Raw genomic sequence first — 27945 nt, forward strand, 5'->3', positions numbered from 1 at the left:
ACCCCACAGGCAACCTGCTTAAAACAAACCCCTTACGTTAAGTGTTTTTAGCACAAATTCTTTGATCTCTTTCGAGATTGTTTTACTGTGGTCTAACTCCAAACTGTGTAGTAGAATCCTACATCTTGGAGCATACAACAGGGGCAAGTCTTTGACCCAATCTGAATCTGCAATTAAGTTCTCCAAATAAGTTCCCAAGTTTATATAAGGATGGTTAAGTTACTTGTAGACTCTGCTAGGAGTGCTTTCTAAAAAAAATATACCAGCAGGGGCCCTTCTCCTGGGATGCAAGGAAGTTGCACAGCAGCACGTGTTTTGAGTTCACCGCCTCCATTAATCAATCTATCAAGAATAAGGTACTTCAATGTACCACACATTACAACTTGTCCTGTAGCTAGCCACTATGCTTGGTTTAATTCACTACAAGTTTTGAATAATCCTGATGAAATATAGTTACCCTAACGTTAGTTCCAAGAATCTCAATGTGAATTTTGCAGAATGTGTGCCCTCTCAGCAGATCACATTACAGCAATGTGGATGTGTAGGGGCAGCTAGTGGTATACATTTTTTACATCTATAACTACTTAAGCAATTTTAAGTAATCTAGGGTAATTTTTCCGCACCGCACATCCACTAAGCAATAGTGATGATATTATTTCTATTCCCGCTTAAATTATATGCTTCTTAATTTCTTGTGTGTGTTCACCCCATTCAGCAATCTGGTGATCCTCTATATCTGCGTGGTTAGGAAATAAAGTTCGAAGTCGGGGGCAGAGAAACCCCTTCGGTTATTGAAATTCATAATTTGCAAACTGCTATCCTTGGTTTACTTTAATCCCAAATTAAATCAGTGAGTATAGCATCAAGGTCTTAAAATATCCCAATTTATAATCCATACAGGTAGTTTCACAAATACAACTATCTCAGCAGCATTTGGCGAGGCTATTCCAGACATAACTGATAAAGGTAGCATCTTCCAGAATGCAAGGACTCCTCTCAATCATCGCAGAACTATTCCAATGTTACCTGACAGTATGTCTGCATCCCTCTGGTATACCTTTATCTTTAGGCAGCTAAAAAAGTATGGCTCCCAATGTGTACCTGATTATAATAAATTGTGTGTGGGGGAGTGGGTTGGGGGGCAAAATGCTATGGCATTGTGATTGGAAAAACAAGTTTTTGGTCAATGTACATTTAATTTTATCAGACCATCAAATTCCTCTAAAGAGTTGTTGGTAGGTTATTTGTGCAGAGTTCATGAATAAACTCAAATAGGAAATGTGATCTGAAATAACATGAAAACCATCATGTAATGAGATGCCATGCATACTACCTTCTGTTCTGATTTTTCAAGCTAGTGGCCCCAGTTGCAACAGGAATAAAGTTGACGACAGAGGGCATTCTGGCATCTCCGCGGATTTTGCATGCCGGGGATATGCCAGCAGGCAGCTGTACCCTCTAACATCTGAAAGGTTTTCACCAGTTGAATTGGAAGCTCATTAAATATAAAATTTCCAAAATAAAATACACAGATCAAAGCAGTTGTTCCATGTTCCAGAAAAACACAAACGGGGCATTCATCAGGTAATTAAATCCTTTTCTGTCTAGAACTACCACAAGTGCCTGTAAGCATAGGGAATAATTACATCAGTATCAATGAATGGTTAGGAACGACTAACAGCATATCTCCATTAATCACACAGTACCATGTCAGTGTCACTAATCTAAAGATCGACATATATATATATATATATATACACATCTAGTAGAGCAATTCTCTCAGGAGCAGATCTGGAACAGTTAGTGGCTTCCTTTTTGTAGCTATGCATGTTCTGTGGTCTATGTGCTTATAATTCAAACGCTTGAATTGTTTGTATTGTTGGCTTTTCTCACACAAGACAGTCCGACATCCATACTGATATTATAAAGAGAGAGCCCGAACCTTTGAGGCTGGTAATCTCAGTAACCACAGCACCAATCACAAAACCCAATACAGCGTTGGAAAGGGCAGTTGCAGCAGAAGGACATAGGCTATGCAGACGGCCACCATATATATATATTTTTTTTGCAGAGTTTTATATAGCGTGAACTTGACCCATACTGAATCAGGTATCCGAGCGCTTTACATAGCACCAGTTACCTTACATGAGGACACACATTCATTTTTGTTAGGCACGGGGAGATTAAGTGATTTGCCCGGAATCACAGGATGTTTGGCGTCGTTACCAAGACTCGAACCCAGATCCCCAGGTCCGAGGTCGAGCGCCTTAGCCGTTACGCCAACTCCTTTATACATTTAAAAGGTAAAAGAACCGTGCCAGCAAAGTAGTCCCTTGTGGGCGTGTCTGCGTTGTGCTGTGGGCGTGGGCTGGGGGTGTGACTAACGCTGGGGGCGTGTAGTACGGCCATCACATCGTGGGCTGTGGGCGTGACAAACGCTGAGGGCGTGTGTCTGTCCTTCATGCCATGTGAGTCGTACATACAAGCGACAATTACGTTGCTGCGCAGCATCAAGGGGCACGCTGGGGGCGTGTGTCCTGCCTTCATGCCATGTGAACGCAATTGCGGCGCATCAAGGGGCACGCTGGGGGCGTGAGAAACGCTGGGGGCGTGTGCTACGTTCCGCCCTTCATGCCATGTGGGTCGCACATTAATCAGAAGATCGTCTGCTGTGGCCGTGTGCTGGGGGCGTGACAAACGCGTTCACCTGGAGGCCTGGTAAGTAACGTTACTGCAGCCTCTCCTGCGCGCTCTTACTGAACTCTCATTCAACGAAATTACACGCGCCTGCTACCATCAACCAGGGCTCTAGCCGGGCTCAGGCGGCGGGTCAGTACACTAATTACACGCGCCTGATCACATCAAACATGGCCGCAGCTGGGCCTCAAGCGGGGAACACACGCCTGCTAACATCAAACAGGCCTGCATCTGGGCCTCAAGCGGGGGAACACGAAAATGAGCGTGTCTGCGGGGACAATTACTGTAGCCTCTCCTACTCGCTGTCACTCAACTCTCTCATTAAACGGATTTACCCGCGGCTGATAACTCTCTCATTCAACGACATTACACGCGCCTGCTAACATCAGCCAGGGCTGTAGCCGGGCTCAGGCGGCGGATCACTACACCAATTACAGGCGCCTGCTAACATCAACCAGGGCTGCAGCTGGGCCTTCTCCGTCCCTATTGAAACAAAAAATGTTGTCTACCGCGAGATTTTAAAATAAATTGCCCTTGCCAAATACACACATTACACACATTCTATTTCATACCCGGACAACGTCGGGACGGGCTCCTATCCATCCATACTAATATTATAACGAGAGAGAGCCCAAACCCCTTTGAGGCGGGTAATCTCAGAAACCACAGCACCAATCACAAGACCCAATACAGCGTTGGAAAGGGCAGTTGCAGCAGAAGGACATAGGCTATGCAGACGGCCACCATATATTTTTTCTTTTTTTGCAGAGTTTTATATAGCGCGAACTTGACCCAAACTGAATCAGGTATCTCGCTTTACATAGCACCAGTTACGTTACACGAGGACACACATTCATTTTTGTTAGGCATGGGGAGATTAAGTGATTTGCCCAGAATCACAGGATGTTTGGCGTCCTTACCAAGACTCGTACCCAGATCCCCAGGTCCGAGGTCGAGCGCCTTAGCCGTTAGGCCAACTCCTCTATACATTTAAAAGGTAAAAGAACCGTGCCAGCAAAGTAGTCCCTTGTGGGCGTGTCTGCGTTGTGCTGTGGGCGTGGGCTGGGGGCGTGACTAACGCTGGGGGCGTGTGTCCGCCCTTCAGGCCATGTGAGTCGTACATACAAGCGCCAATTACGCTGCTGCGCAGCATCAAGGGGCACGCTGGGGGCGTGAGAAACGCTGGGGGCGTGAGAAACGCTGGGGGCGTGTGTCCGGCCTTCCTGCCATGTGAACACAATTGCGCCGCATCAAGGGGCACGCTGGGGGCGTGAGATACACTGGGGGCGTGTGCTACGTTCCGCCCTTCATGCCATGTGGGTCGTACATTAATCAGAAGATCGTTTGCTGTGGCCGTGTGCTGGGGGCGTGACAAATGCGTTCACCTGGAGGCCTGGTAAGTAACGTTACTGCAGCCTGAACTCTCTCATTCAACAAAATTACAAGCGCCTGCTACCATCAACCAGGGCTCTGGCCGGGCTCAGGCGGCAGATCAGTACACTAATTACACGCGCCTGATAACATCAACCAGGGCTGCAGCTGGGCCTCAAGCGGGGGAACACGTGCCTGCTAACATCAAACAGGCCTGCATCTGGGCCTCAAGCGGGAGAACACGCAAATGAGCGTGTCTGCGGGGACAATTACTGCAGCCTTTCCTACTCGCGGTCACTCAACTCTCTCATTAAACGGATTTACCTGCGGCTGATAACTCTCTCATCCAACGACATTACACGCGCCTGCTAACATCAACCAGGGCTGTAGCCGGGCTCAGGCGGCGGATCACTACACCAATTACACGCGCCTGCTAACATCAACCAGGGCTGCAGCTGGGCCTTCTCCGTCCCTATTCTAATGAAACAAAAAATGTTGTCTACCGCGAGATTTTAAAATAAATTGCCCTTGCCAAATACACACATTACACATATTCTATTTCATACCCGACAACGTCGGGACGGGCTGCTAGTTTATTATAAAATGTTAGATATAGCATCTCACATGCATTCAAGAGGGCATCTCACATGCATTCAAGAGGGCCTAGGTAACAATCATCCAATAGTACACGCTACACAGATCTTCCAGCACATAGATCAGAGTTCTGATATGCCACGTAGGTGGCTATCATTGAACACAGAACACTGCTTAACAGCCGACAATAAAAATGTGCATTACTCATCCTCGTTCAGATATACCCAATATAAGCACTACCTCAAAAAAGAACAAGTCAGACCTGCTAACACCCACATGCACACAACATGGCATCACAGCCATTTAGTTGCAAAAGCACTACAACTTCAACAGCGTGTCCAGATCAAACACCAACATACTTATTAGAAATAATCAAAATAGACTACTTCAATATACCACTCCCTCAGATGCACAACACCATAATGGATACTCGCTCACCCCAGGAGAACAAAATAAACAAAGTCCTTCTAACTATACACATAATGCACTTATAAGCTATATGACTGAATAAGAACACACTTTATTTTTCAGCTGAACCACGCGAAAAATGATCAAGTAACAAATAGAGCAAAACAATGCTCCCTAATCAAACACAACCAGTGGAGGAACATCCAAGAAACACATATAACACACACTCAACCTTCAAAAGTGCGCCATATAAATACTGATAGTGATAACAAAACATGTTGACATTGAATGAAAGTACTCTTCATACTTGTAGTATCCTTGTATATACACAGTCATTTATAATGTAGTTTATGCATGCACTGAAAATTATTTATTACAACAAACATTTTAATTAAGCTAGTGCAGGTAAAAATATACATGTGTATGGTGCAATGATACAAACATAGGTTATAAAACGAGAATGACAGGTTTTGCTTGCAAAACCTGCACAGTGCAGGTTTCATACTCGTTTATATCTGTACAATTTTATAAGAGGTGCAATCATACCAAAGAAGAAACCAGGGCAGAGCTGGACACACTTGGCACTTTGTCAACGATTGCTTGCTTCATGTACCGCTCGATTGCCTGAAGCATGGTGCTCTGTGCAAAAAAAGACAACAGTGAAATGGGCCTTCCAGGGATCTCGAGCAGAACACTGCATGCAGCTCAACCCAATAAATGTTTAGTGCCACTCACATCAGTTATTTTGCAGAGTGCTCTCACGGCAGGGCCTCTGTAATTGTCATCCTTTCCCGTCATATCTTTGGTCAAACTATATAAAACCAAAGGAAAAACGTCAAATTCAACCCAAACACATAACGCCTTTTTATATGGTGCCTTTTTACCTTAGAGAGGGAATCTCAACTGATTCACTAACTTGACACCACTCCCCTTTACTAGCCCAGGCTGATAATAACCATGCTCCTTGCACTCTCGATATTAGTAAGAAGGTTATGCCTCAAACCTGATTGCTCGCCCTGCACAGCCTTCTTTAGACACAACAATGCCCAGACCCACGGGCTTGAGAAACTGGGACCTGAGACATACAAGGAACCTTACAAGCTTGTTTGAACACAAACATTATTTTACAAAATATCACAGCAATAACAGGTAAAACCACCAGCGATTAACTGATTTTTGGAAAGCTGAAGCACATGAGCAGCAAATCACAGCTCATGAACTGGGCTGTTTGCCATGTCGATGACATGAGAGCAAGTAGCATCTACTTCTCCACAAAACTGGCCACGCTAGATTAGCGCCAAGAATTTCTCTCAAATTTTTCCTCAAAGTCCACAAAACTGCTTATGGGGAGTTTTTATCCACAATTCTCAACCTCCCTTTGCAGACTATGAATGATTGCTAGCTGTAGAACCCTCTGAAGAAGCAGCACTTTCGACTATTGTTTAACATGCAAGGAGGAGGGGATGCCTAATAGCTACTGTTTAGGCATTATAGCCTAAACCACATTCACAAACTTAGTTAGCAGGCATTATGTAACAACAAATCAAAGATAAAAATATATCTGTGAAATAAAAATATCCATAAAGTTATACCAGGTGTACTTTTAAAACAGAAACAAACAAAAAATAAAGTACTGTGAACCAAGTGGCATAGCTTATGACAACTAAAGGTGAGAGAAACATAGTAGGAGAGCATCATGTTGCTGGGGTCTGATCCAAGACTCCTGCTATGAAAAATGTTTAACAATTATTTAACGATGACTTGCATCTTAATTCTTTTTTCTTGATTATATAACAGATGATGGCTGTAGCATGTCTTAACCGTCTTGCTCAGCCTTCAGATATCAGCACACACTCTGCAATTAGTAATTCCTGACTAAATATGACAAGTACTTTTAGGATGGGCAACATGAATTATGGGATTCTGCAGCTGCAATGTTCCTGCATAATTGTTGATTTTCTGCACTTGTCATATAATTCACCTACTGCTGTTTCATTTGCAGATGTCTAATGCTAGTAGGGATCCCCCGTGGTCAAATTATAATTCTTCATATGGCATAATCTCACAACATTAAATCAAAACCCTTCAAAAGGATTACAGGTACGACAAAAGTTTTTTTCTTATTTCATTTTTTGCATTTTATTTCTTTTTTCATATTTGTATCAAAAGTATTTTTCATTTTTTAAAATTTTACTTGAATATATAACCTGTCACAAACATAATTTAATTCATGTTGTAATGTACATACAATATGTTTGAAAACCTACAGTGCTTTACAATAAAACATAATACCCTATTAATCACACACCCAACAACATATACACTTACTCATACATACCACTTGACAACATAACACACAAATTTAACGAAAGACTCAAAGAAATTCAAAAAGGACACAAAAATGAACCCATTTCTACGGCTGAGGTAGCACAGATGCTAATTGTGCCATATCAACGCCAGGTCTACGCGCGTTTCGGCGGATTCAACCACCTTCCTCAGGACCACACCAAACAGAGGTTAACTCTACTTTCTTTTTTGTGTGCACAGGGTATCCCAAAATTATTCGACTTGTGTAGTAGTGGGGACTTATTCACTAGTATGATATGTAATTCGGTTCATAAGGACATGCTGCAACGACTTTTACCGCTGAGTTCACAGGATGATGGGCGGTTGGGTATCTGCACGTAAGTTAGTAGGCGAGGTTCATGTTTTCCTAAGGTTCATGCTCTTATGTATTTTTCTTACTTCTATGGGCGATGTCGGTTGAGATCGCTTTCTTTGACACTTGTATTACCAGGGTCTTTCTTTGTTTTCCATGTCCGCCTACAGAATCTTCCTTCCTCGCCGACCGTGCTCCGTTCCGCACTTGTCATATAATTCACCTACTGCTGTTTCATTTGCAGATGTCAACAACTAAATATTTGTAGCTCAAAGTTATCAAAAGTTACTAGTGAGTTGGGTGGCGCACTGGCTAACCATTTACAAATGGTTAATTGCTCACATTTCAGACGCTCAGTGCTGTATTTAGACGTAAAACAAGTACTAACGAGGTGAGAGATTTTCCCAGACTGTATTAATGTCTGTTAATATAAAACAAATAGAGAAATAATACTGCCACACAATATGCTGCATTGTGCTGCATAACTCGCCTTTTCCCGATGCATAATTTAGCCAACTCTTTATCATAATTTGGTCGCCCATTGCTGCATAGTTCCAGTGTATCTGCTGGTAGATAATATTCAGAACCCCAAAACATCGGCTATATCAGACCAGAGCATAACATTAAAAGGGTTTCCATGAACCAATTTTGAAGATTATCAGTGCCCTGAATAAAAGAAAAGCGACGTATTTGAATGTCACAAACAAGTTTAAAGTAGAAGGAAATTGTCTGATCAAGCATCTATGTTTGAAGAAGGCAACGCTAAACAAACACATGTAAAATCCATTCTGGGAGATGACTGTGTTAGGAATTTGTTTGATATGGTGTAGAATTTTGAATCAATGGATGGATTAATACAAACCAGATATTTTTAATTTTTATGAGATGGGCATGCTGTAATTATACAATATTTAAATTAAAAAAATTAGGACATTTGAGTTGAATGGAAAAGCCTTAGAGAAGAGAATGTATAACGTCTCTAAAATGGTACCAAAGTGCCCGGTTCATAGACGTACAGAAGAGTCCTCACCAGAAATGGAGCACCAGACAAAGACTCGCACAAGCGAGACTTCAGAAACAAGAACCAAGGGATTAGTGATGGTACTTTGAGTTCGGAAATTCGATCAGCTCTAGCATTCAGTTAACTGTTTGAATACCTTGGCTCTTATTACAAATACAAGTAAAGTAAAACTGAGGTCTCAAGGGCAACACCAAAAGCCTCAGTTTCCACAACAGCTGTGTCAAGCTCAAAGACCACCATTTCAAGCTCAAGAGCAGCCACCCAAAACACAATAAGAAGTGACCTCAATTTCTCTAAACTAGACAGTGGAAGATATGAAAATTCTTCAAGGCATAGTAAGGCACTGCAGAGTTAGCAACTAACTCGTACCTCAAACTATGCATTTTTCTTAACGGTTTTCATTAATTTCAGGAAGATGGGGATCAAAGTTAAGGGGACAGTCACCCAATCATGGAGTCTACTAGTTGTAGAACTGAGCAGTCCCAGAACTGCAATCACCAACTCATCAATATGCTACAACTCAACCTGACTGAGATGGTTTGGTGTTGCAGCAATGTTTTTTTTTGTGTTCGGTTCACAATCCACACGTGTCTTCCATATAGGACTATATCTTGCTGCAAACAGTTTAAATGATGTATAAGTCATAAAGGAAGTATAGAGCAGAGGGCTTGTAAAATTAAGTGGCATCCATTAACAGCAATAAGTGATAAATCAATACCCTTTTCTATGGACTAGAGTGCACATTTAGTTTTTAAACACATGCTCTTGAAGAAAAATAATTATATAAAGGCAAATGTATAAGACTATCTTGTACAGTATGGACCTTTACAGGTATTTAATAGAAACAGCTAGAAAGGTTAGTCATGCCTCTGAACTACAGGTCTCTTGCCCAGACAGTGAGGTGGCATCTATAGCATCACAAAAAGTGTTGCTTCCAAAGAATGTCTTTACTTCAAGTACAAAAAGAGTTTCTCCTAAACTAGAAGTCCTTCCCTAATTAAAGATACAGGTTTTGACTATTTGCTGATGGCTAGGGAGGAAATACCCCCAAGAAGTGACAAATTACACAAAATAAATATTTTCAACAAACCTGCTGGTGACAATAATGACATCCTCTGAAAGGGTTGACATCTCCTTTATAGTCAGATAACACATTCTGCGGAGAGTTGGCTGCACAAGACAAAGAAAATCAAAGAATAAATTATTGATAATAGTACAGAATGATGAATGACAAATGTTTTGCCTCCATTTGTTTTTGGAGAGTAGTATTTTGGTAGTGCATTATTGTTTTCAAGACAAATAAAACCTTGGTATCCAATTTAAATACCAAAATTGTCAGCCCTTTGAATCACGAGAATTATTAATTTCACTTAAAATGGGTCTCCATACTGACGAGGGCATTCAGATAGCCTTTCAATATCCCTATTATTCATGTGTCCAATGTCCATTTATGATGAGCTCGTCAGGTTTATGAGAGAAAAACTGAACTTGATTAGATGCAAGCAGTGGTCGTAATGGGCATGTGAAATCCTTGAAACAGGAACACTTCAGTACTTACATCATTTGACTGGAAGAGTTTAGTCATTGCAAAGAAGGCTTCTGTTGCTTCTGTGGCACCCAGATGTTCACCCTGTTAAATTCAAGGAAATACATGATTTTAAGGTAACAATTGCCACTACTTTTGCTTGTATAAATACACATGGGCAAATCAGAGTATTTTCCTAGTTGGTAGAATATTTAAAGAAAGAGTATTTCTGAAAGTCAATGATTACACATCATATTATCTATGTTTATCTCCAATTGTAAAATAATTCACACACCATACATTGTATTTTAGCGACATTTCAAATTGCCTGTATTATTATGTGACTTCAGTTATAAAACATTGGAATAATAGATGAGGCATATCTTTGGGCTGCTTTATTAAGAACAAAAAAGAGAATGGAAAGGTAATGAAGTACATTCCATCATTACTGGACTACTGCTCATTGTGGTCGGAGATAATTTACATCTAATCTCATGTCAGTGGACACCGAACATTATTCTCATGATTTTGGAAATATAATGACTATCTTTAATTATACAAGAACTGGCAGAATTTCCACAGTATCAACACGGACTTCCATCCGGTGCAATCCACTCCATTTCCAAATGAAACTTTTCTAGAATTTGATACTCCATTTAGTAACATAGGAAATAAACAGCAATGACCAAGACATGTAAAAATGCTTTTTTGTGCATCATTTAGGGCATTCCACTCTGAAAAAAACAAGCATGTGAATTAAAGTGATCGTTTTGCCACCGATTTAGATTGTGCAAAATGATTTACTAAAATAACTTCAGATTCATTTTTTTTGTCAATTACTAAACCTTCCTGCAGATGAAATGCACATCTATTCCTCACCTATGTTATAAATTATACAATTAAAAATTGCAAGGACACCTTTAGAGTAATCTGCATCTCTCGAAATAAAAAAACAGCCAAAGTCTTAATCAAACAATTTAGGATTTTAATGAGGGTAGTCATGAACTGTACTGGAAAGATAAATATACTGGGGACAGGTCCAGATGAGTGAGATTAGATTGTTTATATAAGGGCTAAACACACATGGATGTGACTACATCACATTATTTACTTATTTCTAGCTAAAACCGGTTCTTCGTGGATGTCTTGAAATATGGAATTACATTTTTCTTGCTTACTGAGATTTCGGTTAGTCTATGTCTATCTCAATGATGACACTGTGCCAAGTTTACATTTAAGTATGGCTGTAAACAAATTAAAACATTCAATTCTTCGCATGTCTCAGACAAAATATTATTTTCGGACTGCCACTGAATGAAAGTACTGTTAAGGGCATTCAAAATGTCATTATAAGACCAGGAAATGGTTTTAAGTGTTTACTGCTTATACTACCATAAGGTGTGTAAAATAAAATATTGTATTTGAGGTAACTGTATACCTGGAAATGTTAAACAATGAAAGCCACAATCTGTCGTACTGTACAGTGATAAAACATTTAATGCGTGTTGCACTGCTCATACCAAGTATTAACAGAGAAAAACAGGACCTATGCATTCTGCTCCCAAAATAGATGATCAGTTAAAATCTGGATCGACTACCAGGAACACGGCGACCCGCAGGATTACTACCGGCATTTGCTGTCTAATACAAGCAGCTTCGCAACACGAGGGATTACTCGCTCCCCGAGATTGTTCTTAACCTGCCTGCGGGGCTACATGAAAATGAATCACTCGCTCTGCGTCGGATTAGTATTGAGCCAACTGGGGCTCCACTGCAACCTTGAGTTTGACGCTTGTTGAAAGACGTACAGGACCCCACACCAGAGGTTCCCTGAATCTGATCTGTGTCTTCATATATCAGACACAACACCATTCAAGTCTCGGGCCCAGCCGGGTCGGAATTAACACCGGCGGAGCGACTTATACATTCGCTTTTCCTGTTATAGAGCCCTGAGTAGTCGCGGAAATATTTTTCCACATTCGACGAAACACGAGTCAGCTGGCTTGTTGAAGGAATTAAATGAAGACCTAAACTTTTTCATCAAACAAAAAGACGTTGTTGTTATTTCTGTCAACTTTGTATTGAAGTTTACACATGTCTACAGTGACACACATTTGCTCTACTTATCTTGTTGTGTGCATTGGGTATCTCGTTGCAATTTTACAGTGTGTTGGTTTCCCATCACACATTCTGGGGGGGTTATAGGGCTCATCCCCTCACCCAGTTGCACCACACTGTATCCTTTTATCACCTCACACCTTTTGCGTCCACAGCTAGCAGAGCGCCCAGCAATTCCCCTTAATCTAAAAACCCTTTCACAAACATATTAAAATCTGGATCGATCACTAGGTTAAAGATTGCATACCTGGAAAATAGTAAATAAGTTTAATACAGTATGTAAATTTGAGATAATTGGTTTTCTTTCCACAATAAGCAACAGTTTGTATTTTTCTTACCTGGTTTATTAAGTACAAAATCCGGGTGAGAATGTAGGCACATTTTCGAGGGTTGACCGGAGTCTCATTAAACAACCGGGCCTAGAAACAGAACCACAGAAGATGCCCATTTCAGCATTTTGTTATACATTGAAAGATTTTTCAATTACCATCTGCTTACTGAACTAATACATGCCTATTCATCTACTCTCAAGTATTTTCTTTGACACGGATAAACTAACTACTATTAGTAATCGAAAGATTAGACAGGAGAGTAAAAAGGGATGCATAGTCAAAACATGCACAATGTGGCTGATTTCACGAAAGCATTTATGAATCCATGAAGTAACACTACTTTTATGTACTTTTGAAAAATGAGCGCTAACACCTTAATAATAATGGTGCGAAAAGGGAGCAGTCCTTAATATTTGTACAAATGGTACATGCATTTCTATTAATATTTCCATTTTAGATGGCAAGGCAATGTAAAAGTACATCAAAGAGAACTACTTTAAATACTCTGAAATGTCTTTGTGACAACACCCCTATAGCTAGAGATGTATCACTATGTACCCAGCAAGAAGGTGGTGGTAAACTATTTAAGACTTATGACTGCACAGGCTTCCTCTACAGCATCACACACAGATTCCTTTATCCACCTACAATCAACCAAAGTCTTTATTACAATGAGGTGAGGTGGTTTAAATGGAGGAAACACAACACAGTGCCCATTCACACACAACAGTTAATAATTTCTAGGGCAGCAAAAAACTTTAAAAAATGTATGAAAACAAATATGATTATAGCCGTTTCATTCAACTAGTTCAGATGTTCACACCTTTTGTTCGGTATCCCAAATGTCAATGCTTATTTTGCAGAATATAATTTAAAGAATGTTTTGTGAACAACCAACACTGATTTCTATTGTAGAAGTATAAATATAAATCTTGTTGGTGACTGGCTATAGACTGCAATTTTATTAGCACTAACAAATAAATGTGATCTCCTCACTAATCTAGGAAAATGACATTTATTTAGAATATTCACATGATTTAAAGGTTTTTCAATCCAGGTTTGTAGTGCCACATGTTGTAGATGCCCCATTTATTGAAGATATCATGAAGCAGTACCCAAAGAGCTTAATTTGTTAATGCAAACAACACTTACAGGACTCTCATAGTTTTGGTGCACATGAGGCTCCATGTCATGATAGGTTTATTGACAAATGGTTGGTAACTACAACATAACTGAATGGATTGTATTATTATTATGTTATCCCTAGTAGAAGCAGGTTTGCCCCTTTTACATGGGTAATTTAGAGGAAAATAATGATTGTTTCTGTTATTAGCACTTGTCTGGCGTACCATCTGCCATTAGTATAGCTGTGCAGAAAATGTCAGCACCTGTAACTTCCAAATCTTAATTGAATATTTTTTTCAACAAAGTAACTATTACTTGCTTGAGTGTTTGAACCACTAGTTAGCAGTGCCTCAAAGTTTTTTTTTTATGTCATCAGGGCAGATCAATTGGAGAAAACTGGCATTTGTGTTTTTGCAACCGATAAAGAGATCATGACCAGGTTTTTTTCATTAGCTTTTAATCACGGTTATTTTCACCTTTCTTTTTTTTTTTAAGTAATCCTAGTACCTTTCCCAATTCTGGGAGAGGTAATGTGCTAATTGAGAATTATCAGTACATAAAGCAGTGTCTAAGGATTTGAAAAATAGTCCGGTGCAAGTTGGGAAGGCCTACCAAAAGTGATACCTGGATGGTTTGCAGAACTGGGTGCGTATTTCCCCTTTCCATATAGCAGCAACGGGTGCTTTACAGGGAGGGGCCCTGGGTGATCAGTCATGTATCTTTGCAAGAGTGCTCAGGATATGATCAAAAAAGAATTTAAAAGGTGAGCAGTGGCCATCACTTGAGTGAAGTTCATCATGCTGGTTAGGTTTGATGCCAAAAGAATCAGCATAGCTGCATTTGTTTTTGGTTTTTACTTTTTGAAACTGTTTCAGGAGTTGCAACATACTATATATCTCCAGTTTTGAGTAACGTACCTGGTCTACTTCGGGTAATGATTATTTGACTTTAAGAGAAACTTTGCCTTTGAAAGATACTCACAGTTTATGGACTATTGACCTTGAATATGGAGTCATACCCAGGCAAATTGGTCAGTTGAGGTGCACCTGAGTGCGAGAGAGGATACTAGTGGTCCAAAGGTAGGCCCTGAAGGGGTCTACAGGAAGGAGTAACTTGTGCCCGGTTTGACCATGAGCTGAACACCGTCCACTTTTATCCAATCGCCATGTTGAAATGGATGGACACAAACGAAGCAGAAAAGTGGGAATCAATTAACATTTCTAGATCTGCTTGATGAGGAAAAAGACTAACAGGTCCAGCTCAACAGACGCATTCATCTAACTCTGCAGGATTGATCTGATCATCTCTTTGTTAATGTTGGCCTAAACCATATGTAGAGCAAAAAGAGTTATAGCTACCCGCCAGCTCCTTCAAACTTTTCCAGGAGGTGCCCAAAGTCATTTACAGAGGACTGTACGTTAAGCAATGAAAGTATACCTGAAAATGCCTAGAAAGTTTGCTTTTTCAATCTGAACTTTCAGTTTTGCACAATCTGGTCATCAATGATTTTAGAAAGGATGGTGCTTACAAATGAACGTCCCTGTCTCCTGAGGGTACGTGACAAACATGTTAGCAATCTTTGAGTGATCTATGCATGTACTCATTTTAGAATTTTATAAGGAATTTAGATTTAAACATGTACCCTCTTACAAAGTTCTAATTAGGATCTTAATGGACTCAGAAGTAGTGGGTCAGCGCGAAACAAAATATATAGTGGCAGGCATATCATATAGGCATATCAGTCATACAGCACTAACCTGGAAAACATTTGAACTCTAAGCCTACATTCCTCAAAGGACTGTTAAGGACAACCCAACTGAGAAAGATATGTTTGAAAAGAACTTTTTTTTAGATGTAGGTCCCTTTTCACTACAGTGTATACTCCATTTACAGCCCTGCATTTTAGAAGCCTTGCTCAACTATATGGACAGTGAGGGACGAACAAAAGCATCAATAGACTGCATGCAGCGACAGCTCAAAGTGACTCAAAGAATAAGAAGGTGGCAGTTCCAACATGCTATATAACATTACCTCTTGTAACACTGCACTCTTCTCCATGTTCTGGAATGGATTGGAACCTCCCCCTTGAAAGAGAACAGAGAAGCAATCAGCACACAGAACAATAAGAAAAAAGCATTACACCTTTAAGTCTCTTGCTAAAAAGAACGACTTGAATACAATAAGACAACTTAAAGAAGCAGTGTCTACTAAGAAATCAAAGGGAGATGCATTGGCTTCATTAATGCCCAAGTCTCTACTTTCCAGATATGGGATTTGCTGCAGAGAATCCAATTCATATCTGCATTGCCCTTTTGAAATGTTCATGTTGTATTTGCTTTGACCTCAGACAACGTGGCAAGATAGGCAGATCATGGTAGAAACGCAGGCCTGGAATCATTGAAAGGGGGTTTGGGATGAAGAGGAATGACAAGTGTAATTTTGTAATGAATCACTGAAGGTCTACCTATGCACAGCAAATACCCGAGGGACGGCCAAGAGAGCAGGCTCCATACCAGTTTTTCAAGATAGTTACATGAAATATAAAGGTAATCTAAAAAGACAATATTTACAAAGAAAGTGGCCGTCCTGAAAATTTGGCATTATTCAGGACATTCTGAAGCTCCGTTGGGAATGCCCGATAACCTTATGCTGACCTGGAATACTCTGGACCTGTAAGGGCCAGAGTCACATTTTCTTTCTTGCTGGTGTTTTTCAAAAAGGTTTTTGACAGTCAAACATCATAATGAGGAGTAACTCATCTAATATAATTGCAAGGGCAGAAGCAATATTCAGCAACAATGCTTATTTATCTAAGAATTGTATTTACCCATGTTTTATACTGTTCAAAAATGAAAATGGGGAGGAAGTGTTCCATCTCGTAGGGGTATCTCTAGTAGGAGATTGCAAGGATTTCAACTGTAAACGTCGATCGAATTTCCTAATCTAGATATGACATGGATGAATTTGTTGCTTTCTCCTTGTTCCACAAATTAAACCAACTCAAGGATGTGCAGTGATGCGTTTCAGCGCAGAACTATGGGAATGTAAAATATTTCTTTTAACCTATGGGTTACAAGTGTAAATGAAACAGAAACTCACAAATAAATGACAACATGTGGCTAATGCAACAAGATGTGCAGAATGTTAGGCGCTTTTTTACATACAACTTTGTAAACAAAATTCACAAAATTGTCTATATTCACCTGGAGTTATTGGTATTTTAAGTTTTGCAAGATAAGCAAATTACATATCCCTCAACTCTAAACATGGTCCACTTCTTCTGAACATTTACCTCCCTTCGTTCGAAAATTATTTTGTTTAGCTTTCCCAATTTATACAAGTTGGGGCATTTGCGTCACGAGAAACAACATGATATGTGGGCTAAACACTGTTTGAGTATGTGCATATATCAGACAAAATCAAAAGAACTTTCACGAATGGACGTTGATTAGAAAAAGAAGTAGCAAAGGCAGACATCATTTGTATTATCAAAGCTAGTGTTACTGACTTTAAAAATGCCATTTCCCAACTAGTAATAAACAAACGTGCGCTGGATTGCTAGGCACCCTACAACCCCTTGCAATTTGCAAAGGTCGAGGGGGGAGATGCAAATGGGAGTTACTTCTGGCAAGCTGCAAGGTTATATATAAATTCTTTGCAACCACTACTATAGTTGCACCATGTTGAGGTGATACAGACTGCCTAAGGCAGGCAGTAACCAGTTCCAAACCATAAGGTCTTAATTTCTGACAGATCACACTGTGTATGAGCCGACAGGGGGCACTGTGAAGAGCAAACGGTGGTCCCATGTAGCGTCATTTGGTCACTACATCTGTGATGTCCTATTCACAATACAATGCGAGCAACCTCTTAGAATCCGACCCTTTCTCCCAAAGCATTCATCGGTTTTAAGTGAATTATGTTTAAGGGAACTGTGATCCTTCCCTGAATTCAGAACTTTGTGCTGCTTTTTTCAACCTTCTTTCAGTTAATTTCACTAACTGAAAGAAGACTTGTATATCCGAAATGGGAGAAATGTTGGTAAATGCCTACAGGATTCTCGATGGAACAATTTACATTGAGGTTTTGAGGTGTAGCAGTGCGACCCCAGCCTATGATGAGCGCAACAGAACCAGATGTATAGACTCCATTGGGTGGTGGTACACATTTCTTATTTTCGTCGTAGGATTTCATTGTGTACTGGGCTTGCCATTACTGTTGCATAGACGTTGGGGCAGATGTTATGGGGCCAATGAAAACGTTGGTGTGATATTTGACCAATTAGATTAGGTTGTGAGTTTCAAGTTAGTTAGGTTTCTTATTTTGAAACTTCACAATAGCTGAGCGACCAGTAGTTTTATTATAGCACACACTGCGCGGCTCTTGAGGGTTTTAGCAATTGCAAAGAAGCAGGCTCAGAAGGTGTGGACATTTTGCTAGACATTGTCTGCTTTTTGGATTTAACAAGAACAAATGGTGGGAGAGCACACCTCTAATTGAAATGGTAGGTCATAAAGTGTAAGACTAGAACGTTTGTAATCCAATGGTGCTACAGTGTAACACTTGCTGTCTGTCAAGTGTGGGCTAAACAAGAAAAAGAAATGCTGCCAATGGTGGCGGCACACACTGTGCACTAATGTCCCACAGTGTGTGCCGCCACCATTGGCAGCATTTCTTTTTCTTCTTTTGGATTTAACAGCCTTGCCAAGTACGAAAAGCCCAGACACAATACTCTTGGATTGTCAGTGCAAGTATCATTGTTCACAGTTACAGACCCGTTAATCTATCCCACATTCCTGCATAATAACATTTTGACTAGCAATTCTGAACGATCCACTGAGCTCACCAGCAGTTGTTCTGCGCGTGCCAGCTGTGTTAGCGCTTAGAGCATGCCCACTACTTACCATTGGTTGACTTCATAGGTCACTCAATTCCTTCCTTCTCATTGGTCAGGGTGTTTGGTTTCACTTTCTCAGTTGGGGTGATTGTCTCTTCCATGGAACATGAACCAAGTACTGATTGTCTTGATCAGTGTCCTTCCATTGCTTGCGCTCGGATCCAGGTACTTTCTTTTTTTGTAGAGCGCACTTATGCAGTTCTTACTGCAAAGATTCAGAGTTAGGGCAAATTTTGTTCCAAGCAGTCCACATTGGTTCATTGTGGAACCTTAGGTATATTTCAGAGGTGTGTTCAATACACTTGTGTTACAAAGCACACATGTCTGCAGCGATGAGACTGCATGTTTGTGCGCAGGGGACCTTATGAGACACACCAACGCGCAGTTTGTGCCAAGGCATGGCTGAGGAGTCTGTAGTCCAGCAAGGACACCTAGACTATACTCCCAGTGTCCACAGTAAACTGCCCTATTCTGTTGTATATTATGAGCATCTACTCAACGTGATCTGCAATTGAGTTCTTTAATTAACTTGGACCCACCCTTTCATCTGTGGCCTTTCCAAAGCTGTTCTCTTGTATCGAGCCATTCCAGTGGCAGTCCACACAATATACAGCCAAAAGCCGTGGAGAAGTAACTTGTATTGAAAACAATGTCCAAATGTGTCTGGAGAGCACCAGAGCCACGCTTGTTCTGAAACAGAACCTACAATGCCGCCAACGTTCACATGTTTCATGTAATATTTATTATGTGGCGAGCTAGCAGGATATTTACTTATGGGGATGAGAGCTCATATCTTAATCTCGGATGACTCACCTCCGACCAATTACATATGTGGCAAGTTATCCCACTCTGCATACGAGATACATGAACCTCTTCCTTTACTGAGTGAAAGATCAAGCAGTTTACCAATTTCCTGCCTACTGGTGCATAGGTCAGGTTTCCCAATGTGTTCCAAGAGGTTATAGAGGACGGTTAATTGCATTGCAATGCAATGTAAACGTTGAATTGGTTTAGAATCATAAACTTCAGTTTTAGCGCTGGCAGCATCTCTGCAGGAATAAAGAATATTCCAGCACAACTCCATCTGTTCTTTGATTTATTATGAAATACAGAAATAGAACAGTGCCAAAAACGCAGCTAGCCAGCCCTAGTTTATGCTCCGCTCCTTGTCTCCTCTTTATTTGCCATTAAATTGAATTCAAACCGTGGCTCATAAACTTGCTGCTGATTTGTTGAACTCTGCCCCCTCCTTGTGGCTCTGATGTCCCCGTGGAGTTTATAGGTCTAATATAATGTCATAGACACACAACATAGTAGATGTGGCTTAATGATCACAGCTGCCGACTTTTGAAGTGGGGAATGAGGTTCGTGTCCCGGAATCTGATCAGCATGCTGTGACTCTGGGCAAATCTCTTAATCTCACCGACAACGAGAGAGCAATACGTCGAGAGGGGGGGTTAGAGGTGGTGCGCCAGGCCTGCAAACACATGCACTCTTAAGGAGAGCTGCAACTAAAACTTAAAACAAGCATGAGATAGCTGTTTAGTGGAAAGAGGAAAAAGTAGTGTTCACAGCATAATGTGGCATGCTTTTATTAAAGCAACCTAAATTCGAAGTCAATCTTCCTTTGAAGAGTGGCTGTGTAGGCTTTCCTTTCTTTTCTTTCTCCCTCCCCTGGAGCAATGCCTCATACGTGTGTCCTCCCACTGCTTACTTTTTTTCAGGCACTCCTTTTTTTCATTTTTGGTAGAGCAATCCATGAGATCGCATTGGTTTTCCAGCTGCCTCCCCATACATTTCTCTTCAACACTCCATGTTGCTCTCTCCCTTGTGATTCTACCCAATCCCATGTTGTATTTGTTTCTGTATGCTTTTTCACTGCATTACTTTCTCGCCCGTCTGCTTCGCCCCATTCTAGTTGCACTCTCTCGCCCACATGCTTCTGCTCCCCCGAGCTCTATGTTGCTCTCTCTTGCACGTGTTGTGTACTTCTCCTGCTGCAGACAGTGCTGCTTCAGACCCACCCTCCTTTATTCTTCCCGCCACCTGCGCCCTCTGTGTTACTTCTACCCCAGTTCTCTTTGTTACTTCCCCCACTAACTTGTTAAAAAACCTCTGTTGCACTTACTTTTTAATTTACCAATCCAACTTGTATCAGTAAATAAAGAGAAAACAAAAACCACTAGCACATTTTTTAGGCGCGTGCATGCGATCATAAAAGTATATGGCCACTGCGGCGTAGAATAGCACCTTTTTTTGTTTCCTTTTTAGTCAAAGTGCACAGCATTCCTAAAAATCATTAGCATAGTGTTGGACAGGCCACATGAAGGGCCGCTCTCCCCCGGCCCAACCAGGCCCGAACCAGCCACGCAAGTACCACACACCACCATTGCACGTCCACCGTCCCCGCAGGGACCCCTACACTCGAACCTGTTGACCGCGTAGGCCGACCCACTACCGGCCTGCGCGCCCATCCTGGGCGCCATCTTGGACACTCCACCACGAGGCCGCCTGGCCCCCGATCGACCTCAACCCTGGGCCTGGCCAGGCCTCAGACATTCCGGCACCAACATCCACCCAGGAGGTGAGCGGGCTACTTGGTCAGTCAATGGGAGCAAGAGGTGTCGATGGCTCTCCCCCGCCAAGTGCCGCTCGCCCATCGCCTCCCCGGGCGCTGGCTCCACCCCCCTGCTGGGTGTCTGAACCCCCTCATCCCGGACCTCCCGACCTCCAAGTGCGAGGGTCCGGACATCAAAGCACACCAGCCCTATAACTGGGGCAGCTCCAGAGCAGGACGGGAGTTGTATCTTGGAGTCGAGAGACGCAAAGAAGAACTCATCCTTGACGGACTACTGGCGCTGCCGTAGCTCTGTCTTGTGCACCCTCGTCTTGCCTGCTGGCGCTGCCGCGGCTTTGGGAACCACCCTATCCTTCATCGTCGTCGGGACCTGCTGGCGTGGCCGCGGACCGTTTGTAACCACCACCTTCATCGGGACCTGCTGGCTCTGCCGCGGACCGTCGTCTTCCTTCATCCATCTCGGGACCCGCTGGCTCCGCCGCGGCCCGTTCATCTACACCACCGAGCTCGAGGATTGAGAGCTATTTTCATCTTTTTGGTAACAAGACTGTCCCGCTACCCTTTTCCCAAACAGAGACCAGAATAGAGGGGACCCCTGAGTCCAGACCTCCTTGTACCATTCTACCGTACTTAAAGAATTGCCTATAAAATATCGTTGAACTTTATCATTGTGTGGTGTCCGTCTGTGGGGGGGAAGTTACTCGTCTGTACGGTTCGCTGGAGACGGCTCTCCCCGGAGACCTCTCCCCTTGTCCTCGGCCGACCCTCCCGGTCCGTCTAACACATAGCCAGTAGGTTCCAAACAGTGGCAGACAGCACGAATCAGAGGTAGGGGAGGTGGTGAGGGGGTTGGGGTGAGCACATATTAAAAAATAAAATAAAAAGGAAAAAACTTCTAGCCGCATCTCTCCTCAGTAGTCTTTCACTGGCCTGAACAGGAAGCCCACCCAGGCTCCCAGTCTGCCAATCACAACACAACCTTAGCAGTGTTGTGATTGGTCTGAGCACCGTGGTTCGGCACTCAGACACTGACTGCGCATGAATTTTTGAACGACCCGGGAGGAGAGGTCTAAGAGCAGAGCAGCCTGCCCGTCACGCAAAGCTGCTGGAAGTAGGACAAAATAAAATGATAACGCAAGTTATTATCATTTTATTTTCCCTTTCTTTCACTGCTAAAAAGCAGTGGGGCGACGCCCCTCAGCCTTAACGGAGGAGCTGCCACTGGTTAAAGAGGGAAGACCTATTGACTTTGTCAATGCTTGTTATATTTATCTTATTAGAGGGATTTTTGGTGTCATTTTAATTGTTATTAAGCTTTTCTCAAAGTGACGCACATAAGGCACTTAATGTCATATGTAGGCATATTTAAACCATCACAATGCCAAACATAAGTAAACTAAAAACTCAGCAGCTATGCAGTTAGTCTTACGTTCAATATATTTTTTGCATGGTTCCGTGCCTTTTGCAGAAAAAAAATAGAGGTGTGAGTGCTTAGTAATTGAGCCGTAAGTAACATATCTGGAGTGAATCAATTGAGTTGCAAGGCATTGTTACTGGATTGTTGCTTTCATGTACCTACTGTGATGTGGTCTAAATGTAGCTGGCGTGAGCATATTTTCCCGACAACTGTCAAGCTGTGCCACAGGAACATGCTTACCCCCTACACAAGGGCTAGAGACGTGGCGTCAGTGGGTGGAGCCGAATTAGCACCCACGACCTACTGACAGTGGTTACATTAGTCCCTGGAGTTCCTGCAGAATGGTGCGTGCAAATGGCCGGAAAATATGTATTTGCCCTCTAATATGGTAATAATTAAGGTAGAGTGGTCTCCTAAAATAAAACAAGTATTTTATTTAATCACCTGATATTGATAGGTGCTATGTGTTCTTCATGTAGTTTATGCTTATATACAGTGCAAAAAGAGCCATCCAAAATGCAATATTATTTGTCTACATAGGAAACAGTAAATAATATACATTTTGATAATTTAAAAATGGTCCACAATGTGGACAATAGTTATGTCGGTGATTGATGTCATTTTGATAATTATTACCCAACAGGTGAAAGCATTTTGATTTTTACTAGTAGAAAAAAAGACAGTATGGAGATTTGGACACCCCTTTACATTCAGGTAAAATATTCACATGACTGATCCTTTTTACCATTGTTAGATTTCAGTCTATAGTTAATGTGCAACTTGAGATAGCTCAAAAAGGACACTTTGAAATTGTCATTAGTTTCAGGATTATAGTCTTAAATAAGTAATCAGCTGTTGTGTGGCCAAAGTTCACACTATAGAAGGATCATTCACAAACAAAAGATCCTAACAATTGTCTAAAATCTCAACAGGACGAGAACTGTGATCTTAAATGGCAGTTTCCTTACACGATTTAAACAAATGGAGAAATAATTTAATGCAGGGGCTGAAATATCAGTCTAGAATGTTACTAGATAAAGATTCTGCTGACAACTGCGGTAGTAATGACTCATTTAAACCTATTTAAAACGTTACCTTGTAACCTATATGAAAGCCCAATTATACTTTGAAAACTCATTCTATTGCACTAGGAATTTTTTCTTTCCCCAACAATGTGCTCAACCGCTTTGGGGATTTTCAATACTGGCAGAATGCATTACAACTGTTAACACTAGGGCACAATGTTTTCAATGTATTTCTAAATGTAAGACAAAGATAAAGGAAGGCTACTCCAAGAGAAATCGACACTTCACAGTAAGGGACAGACATTGATAATGTCTAACAATTAACTATGAAGAAAAATGTACAAAGCCTACTGGATACACCTAAAACACGTTGAAATCACAGTCAGCACAGCTTGTGTCTTTTTACACTCTAAATCCAGATGAGCTAGAGATTGGATTTTATTTAAAGAACAAGGATGCTCTCCTGACTTCACCAATCAATGCTTATGGTACATAACTAACCATACCCTAGAATATAATTAAAAAACACCCGAGGGATGAAACCCAGTTAAGTTCAAATATTAAGAGTTACCTCAACTGTTATGTTTTCATGCAATATACTGAAATGTTAGTTTGCGATTTTGTAAATTTTCTATATGTTTCCCACCAATCATTTCAGCATTTCACTTTCAGATATATGAAGGAGCTAAAAAAATCAAACAGAAGCTGTAACAGCAGTTTTGTCAACCCGTTACCATTAAAGTATATAATAATTTTTAAAGTTTAACCATTGTTAATTTAAGTGACATTTACAGGACTAGCCTGCACCACCCAAAAAGCTGCCTCACTTGTAGTGTTGTGAGTTGAAAGTGGATAGCACACCTGGTAAAGGTGGTATAGCACACACTAAGGGGCTGATTCTGATTCGGGTTGGAAATGTTTCCCGACCGAATTGGGTTGGAAATGGTTGCCGACCCACTCGGATCGGGAGAGTCCGACCGACGGAGTACGATGCATCCCGATACGATTTTGTTAGAATCCTATTGACTTCAATGGGAGCATATGTTCCTAACCGCATCATAATTGGGCCCTGGGTCAGGAAGACACGTTTCCGATCTGATTTGGAAGGAGCAAATGCCATTAGGAGGCCCTCCTAACCGCATCAGAATCAGGCCCTAGGTGGGAATGCTTTCCTAACCATCAGAATCAGGCCCAATGTGTAAGACGTATTCCAAGTATGTGCAGCACATGTGGCATAACCATTCAAGAGGATGAACATACCCAGTTAAGTGTGTTGATGAAGTAGGTCATGTCCAGAGGGTGGAACCTGCGAGTGGGAACAACATCAATATAGGACGAAGAGTGTTCAGTTTGAAGGAGTACTCTATAGACCAAGTCTCCACCCATTGCGGTCTTTTTAGTGTTCACCCACAAACAGACGTACACAACAGCCAAAAGCTCATCTAACACTAGGCCTCATTCATAAAGAGCCAGTAGAAAAACTCCAGCATTTGTTCCTGTACGACTACCCTCATGTTTAGAGTAAATATGTGGCTTTTCATTGATCCTCAAGGGACGCAATGAGTACTTCTGGAACTCTTTCCTAGTCAAATGTACAGATGGAGTTATAATTTAAATTTGTGAAATCACCAGAAGGAAATTTGCAAATTAGGAAAAGTGATTCAAATGTGGAGTTGCAGGTTTACCTTTTATTGTTTCTGCTCAGGGAAAACATGTTTCCACTGTGGGGAAATCCCTCCCCTTATTGCTAGTTACATCTGGCAGTGTTAGCCTCAATTTCCACCATGCCCCTGAAAGTTATAGGTTTTCGATCACCCAGGGTGGGAAACTAACTACAAGAGGTGTGTGAAAGCTGACAAACTTGGGTCTGAGGATATTCACCTGCTTTTATAAAGATGACCATTCAGGAATGCTTCCAAAGCCAACCTAACCAATAATATGTAACAGCACCAAACTCTCTGACTTTCTCAAGATCTAAAATTCCTTTTGTGAGGATAATATTCTACAAATTGTTATTATGTGACTCAGGATTTTGGTTTCCAAATGGAATTATGTTGCACTTGTGAATACAGTGTAACGTGAGCCTGCAGCAGCAGCGCAAACTTACCCACCCGTGCCAGATGTTCATCTGACACTGAACTATAAATAAATGAATTCATTATTTGTAAAGTGCTGCCAACAGACAGTCTCTTGAAACTGGTTGTCTGTTTCTTCATAGGCAGCAACCAGATTTTAGTCTAAAATAAGACTTTCTAGAGATCTATGAATTCTTAGGTACTTGTCAACATGCATCAGAGCGAATCGCATTGTGCTCAAGAGTTGGGCATCCAAAGTATAGAAGAATGAAACAGTCTAACCTGTTTTGTTTAAAAAAGTGTTTCTCTAAAAATAATGTGTGATAGACTGCAGAGTCATTCCAGGATGACAGAAGGTGCCAACATTTAACAGACAGGAGGGCAGGTTAATAAAACACCTGGTAGGCACGGAGCCTGAGCTGTAGCCTTGCTGCCACAGGAGAATAGTGAAAGAATATCAGAGCACCAGAGATATGAACGTTTCTTTGAGTTTAGAGGTTACGGATAACAGTTGCTAATTTTCTCTCGCCAGGAAAGAAAGAATTCAGATAGGACAACATGCAGGGAACTGGGTATGTTCAACTACAAATCCTACCAGAATCATCTGCAGATTTTTGGGGATAAGCATTGGAAAATGTAATAAGCCAATGAGAAAGGAAATACATTTTAGTACAGCTTACACCTGGGCCCTTAAATGGGTCTGGAATCAAATGAATGACCAATATTTCTAATTGGGAATATACGAGGAGTGTCAGGGCCGAATATTAATTCAAAAAGGCGAGGTTTGAAAATCTGTCACTACCCAAAAACAACAGCTTTATTTTAGTCTTATTAAGTTGAAGGCGGCTGCTACCATCCAGGTTTCAATAATGACAGGTACAATTTTAAGTTGCCTGACGAGTTCTGGGAGCTGTGCTAACAGCAGGGTACATCAGTAGTGTGCTGACAGAGGTGAAAACTGTTTGATACGAGGAAAATTTTGGATAATGCATTTATTTACACATTTTCAACCAGCACACTCATTTCAAATGGTATCCGTGTGCTGTAGAGTAGAACAGCACGACGCATAGCTTTGTTACATATAACCAAAGTAAGCACCTATGTAACTGTAAGCGGTATTTACATCTATGCATCAAAACTAGGGGTGGGCAAATACGTTTTAAGGCATGGACAAAGTGGGCTTTCATGGGGCCCCCTGATAGAGCCAGCTATGTTCTGCAGACAGTCTTGCCCTGATGACCTTGAATAATTTGTTAACAAATTATTATAGTGTTTTTCTATCATTTATGTTTAATGTGTGTGAGTCTATTATAGACATTTTGCAGACAAAATGTGTTTGTTTCATGCAACACCAATTAAAAAAGTTTCGTTTAGATCAATACATGATCTCACATATGAGAAATAGGAGGATGTGACAGATTATTTGGATTAATATTAGTGATCTTCTGCTGTGTTACAATACTGAAAACACACATAACTTACTATCCCTGAACATCAGATGTACACACATTTAGAATTTGACCAAAGAGGGCATGAAAGACAAGAAACTGAATCATAAAATCAAAGCTGTTCCGAACAGGTGCCCCCAAAATGCATTTGGCTCAGGAGCCCCAAAAAATTTAAAACGTCCCTGGGGTGGGCGAATGATGCAGAGTTTGCGCAGCTTTGCCCACTCCACACGGAGTTCTGAAAAACTCCACGGAGTGTCTTGCGCGGCTCGCCAACGTTAAGTTGGCGAGAGAAACTGCAAGCTAGCCCAACTCCCAGCGAGATTTCTGAACGCGGGCAGTTGGGGAAGATTGCAACTGTTCATGTTGAGAAAGCTCCCACTCACGCCGAGGAAGCTAGAGGAGAAAATGTACTTGAGCAGCAGACAGAATCAGTGCCCTCTGTTGCTCCGCGTGATGCCAGTAGCCATGATTTGACAGTGCTGGAGAAACTCCTGGTGCTAAAAATCAGCGTGAACAGCACGACGTACTGGACTCTAATGCTCGGAGGAATTTTATCAGCACTTTGCGAAGCTCTGTGTAGCGCAACTCCGTGAACTCAGTCCAGGCCTATTCAAAACCACATCATAAAAACACACTGGCCGCTCGCCGTGAG

The 27945-nt window shown here is 41.4% G+C and overlaps 1 protein-coding gene across 3 annotated transcripts in view; it reads right to left on the minus strand.

The window, feature by feature from the left end:
• COPG1 (coat protein complex I subunit gamma 1) overlaps positions 1-27945 on the minus strand; it is a 136449-nt gene that overhangs the window by 37694 nt on the left and 70810 nt on the right. For all 3 annotated transcript variants that reach the window (XM_078661777.1, XM_078661775.1, XM_078661776.1), the window contains 6 exons: positions 15882-15934; positions 12732-12812; positions 10309-10380; positions 9841-9920; positions 5806-5881; positions 5617-5709 (listed from right to left, as the gene is read on the minus strand). In XM_078661777.1, coding sequence (XP_078517903.1) covers positions 5617-5709; positions 5806-5881; positions 9841-9920; positions 10309-10380; positions 12732-12812; positions 15882-15934 — 455 coding nt within the window. The remainder of the gene's footprint in view (positions 1-5616; positions 5710-5805; positions 5882-9840; positions 9921-10308; positions 10381-12731; positions 12813-15881; positions 15935-27945) is intronic.

Source organism: Lissotriton helveticus, chromosome 9 (assembly GCF_964261635.1).
Source record: "Lissotriton helveticus chromosome 9, aLisHel1.1, whole genome shotgun sequence".
In the NCBI taxonomy this organism is placed as follows: domain Eukaryota; kingdom Metazoa; phylum Chordata; class Amphibia; order Caudata; family Salamandridae; genus Lissotriton; species Lissotriton helveticus.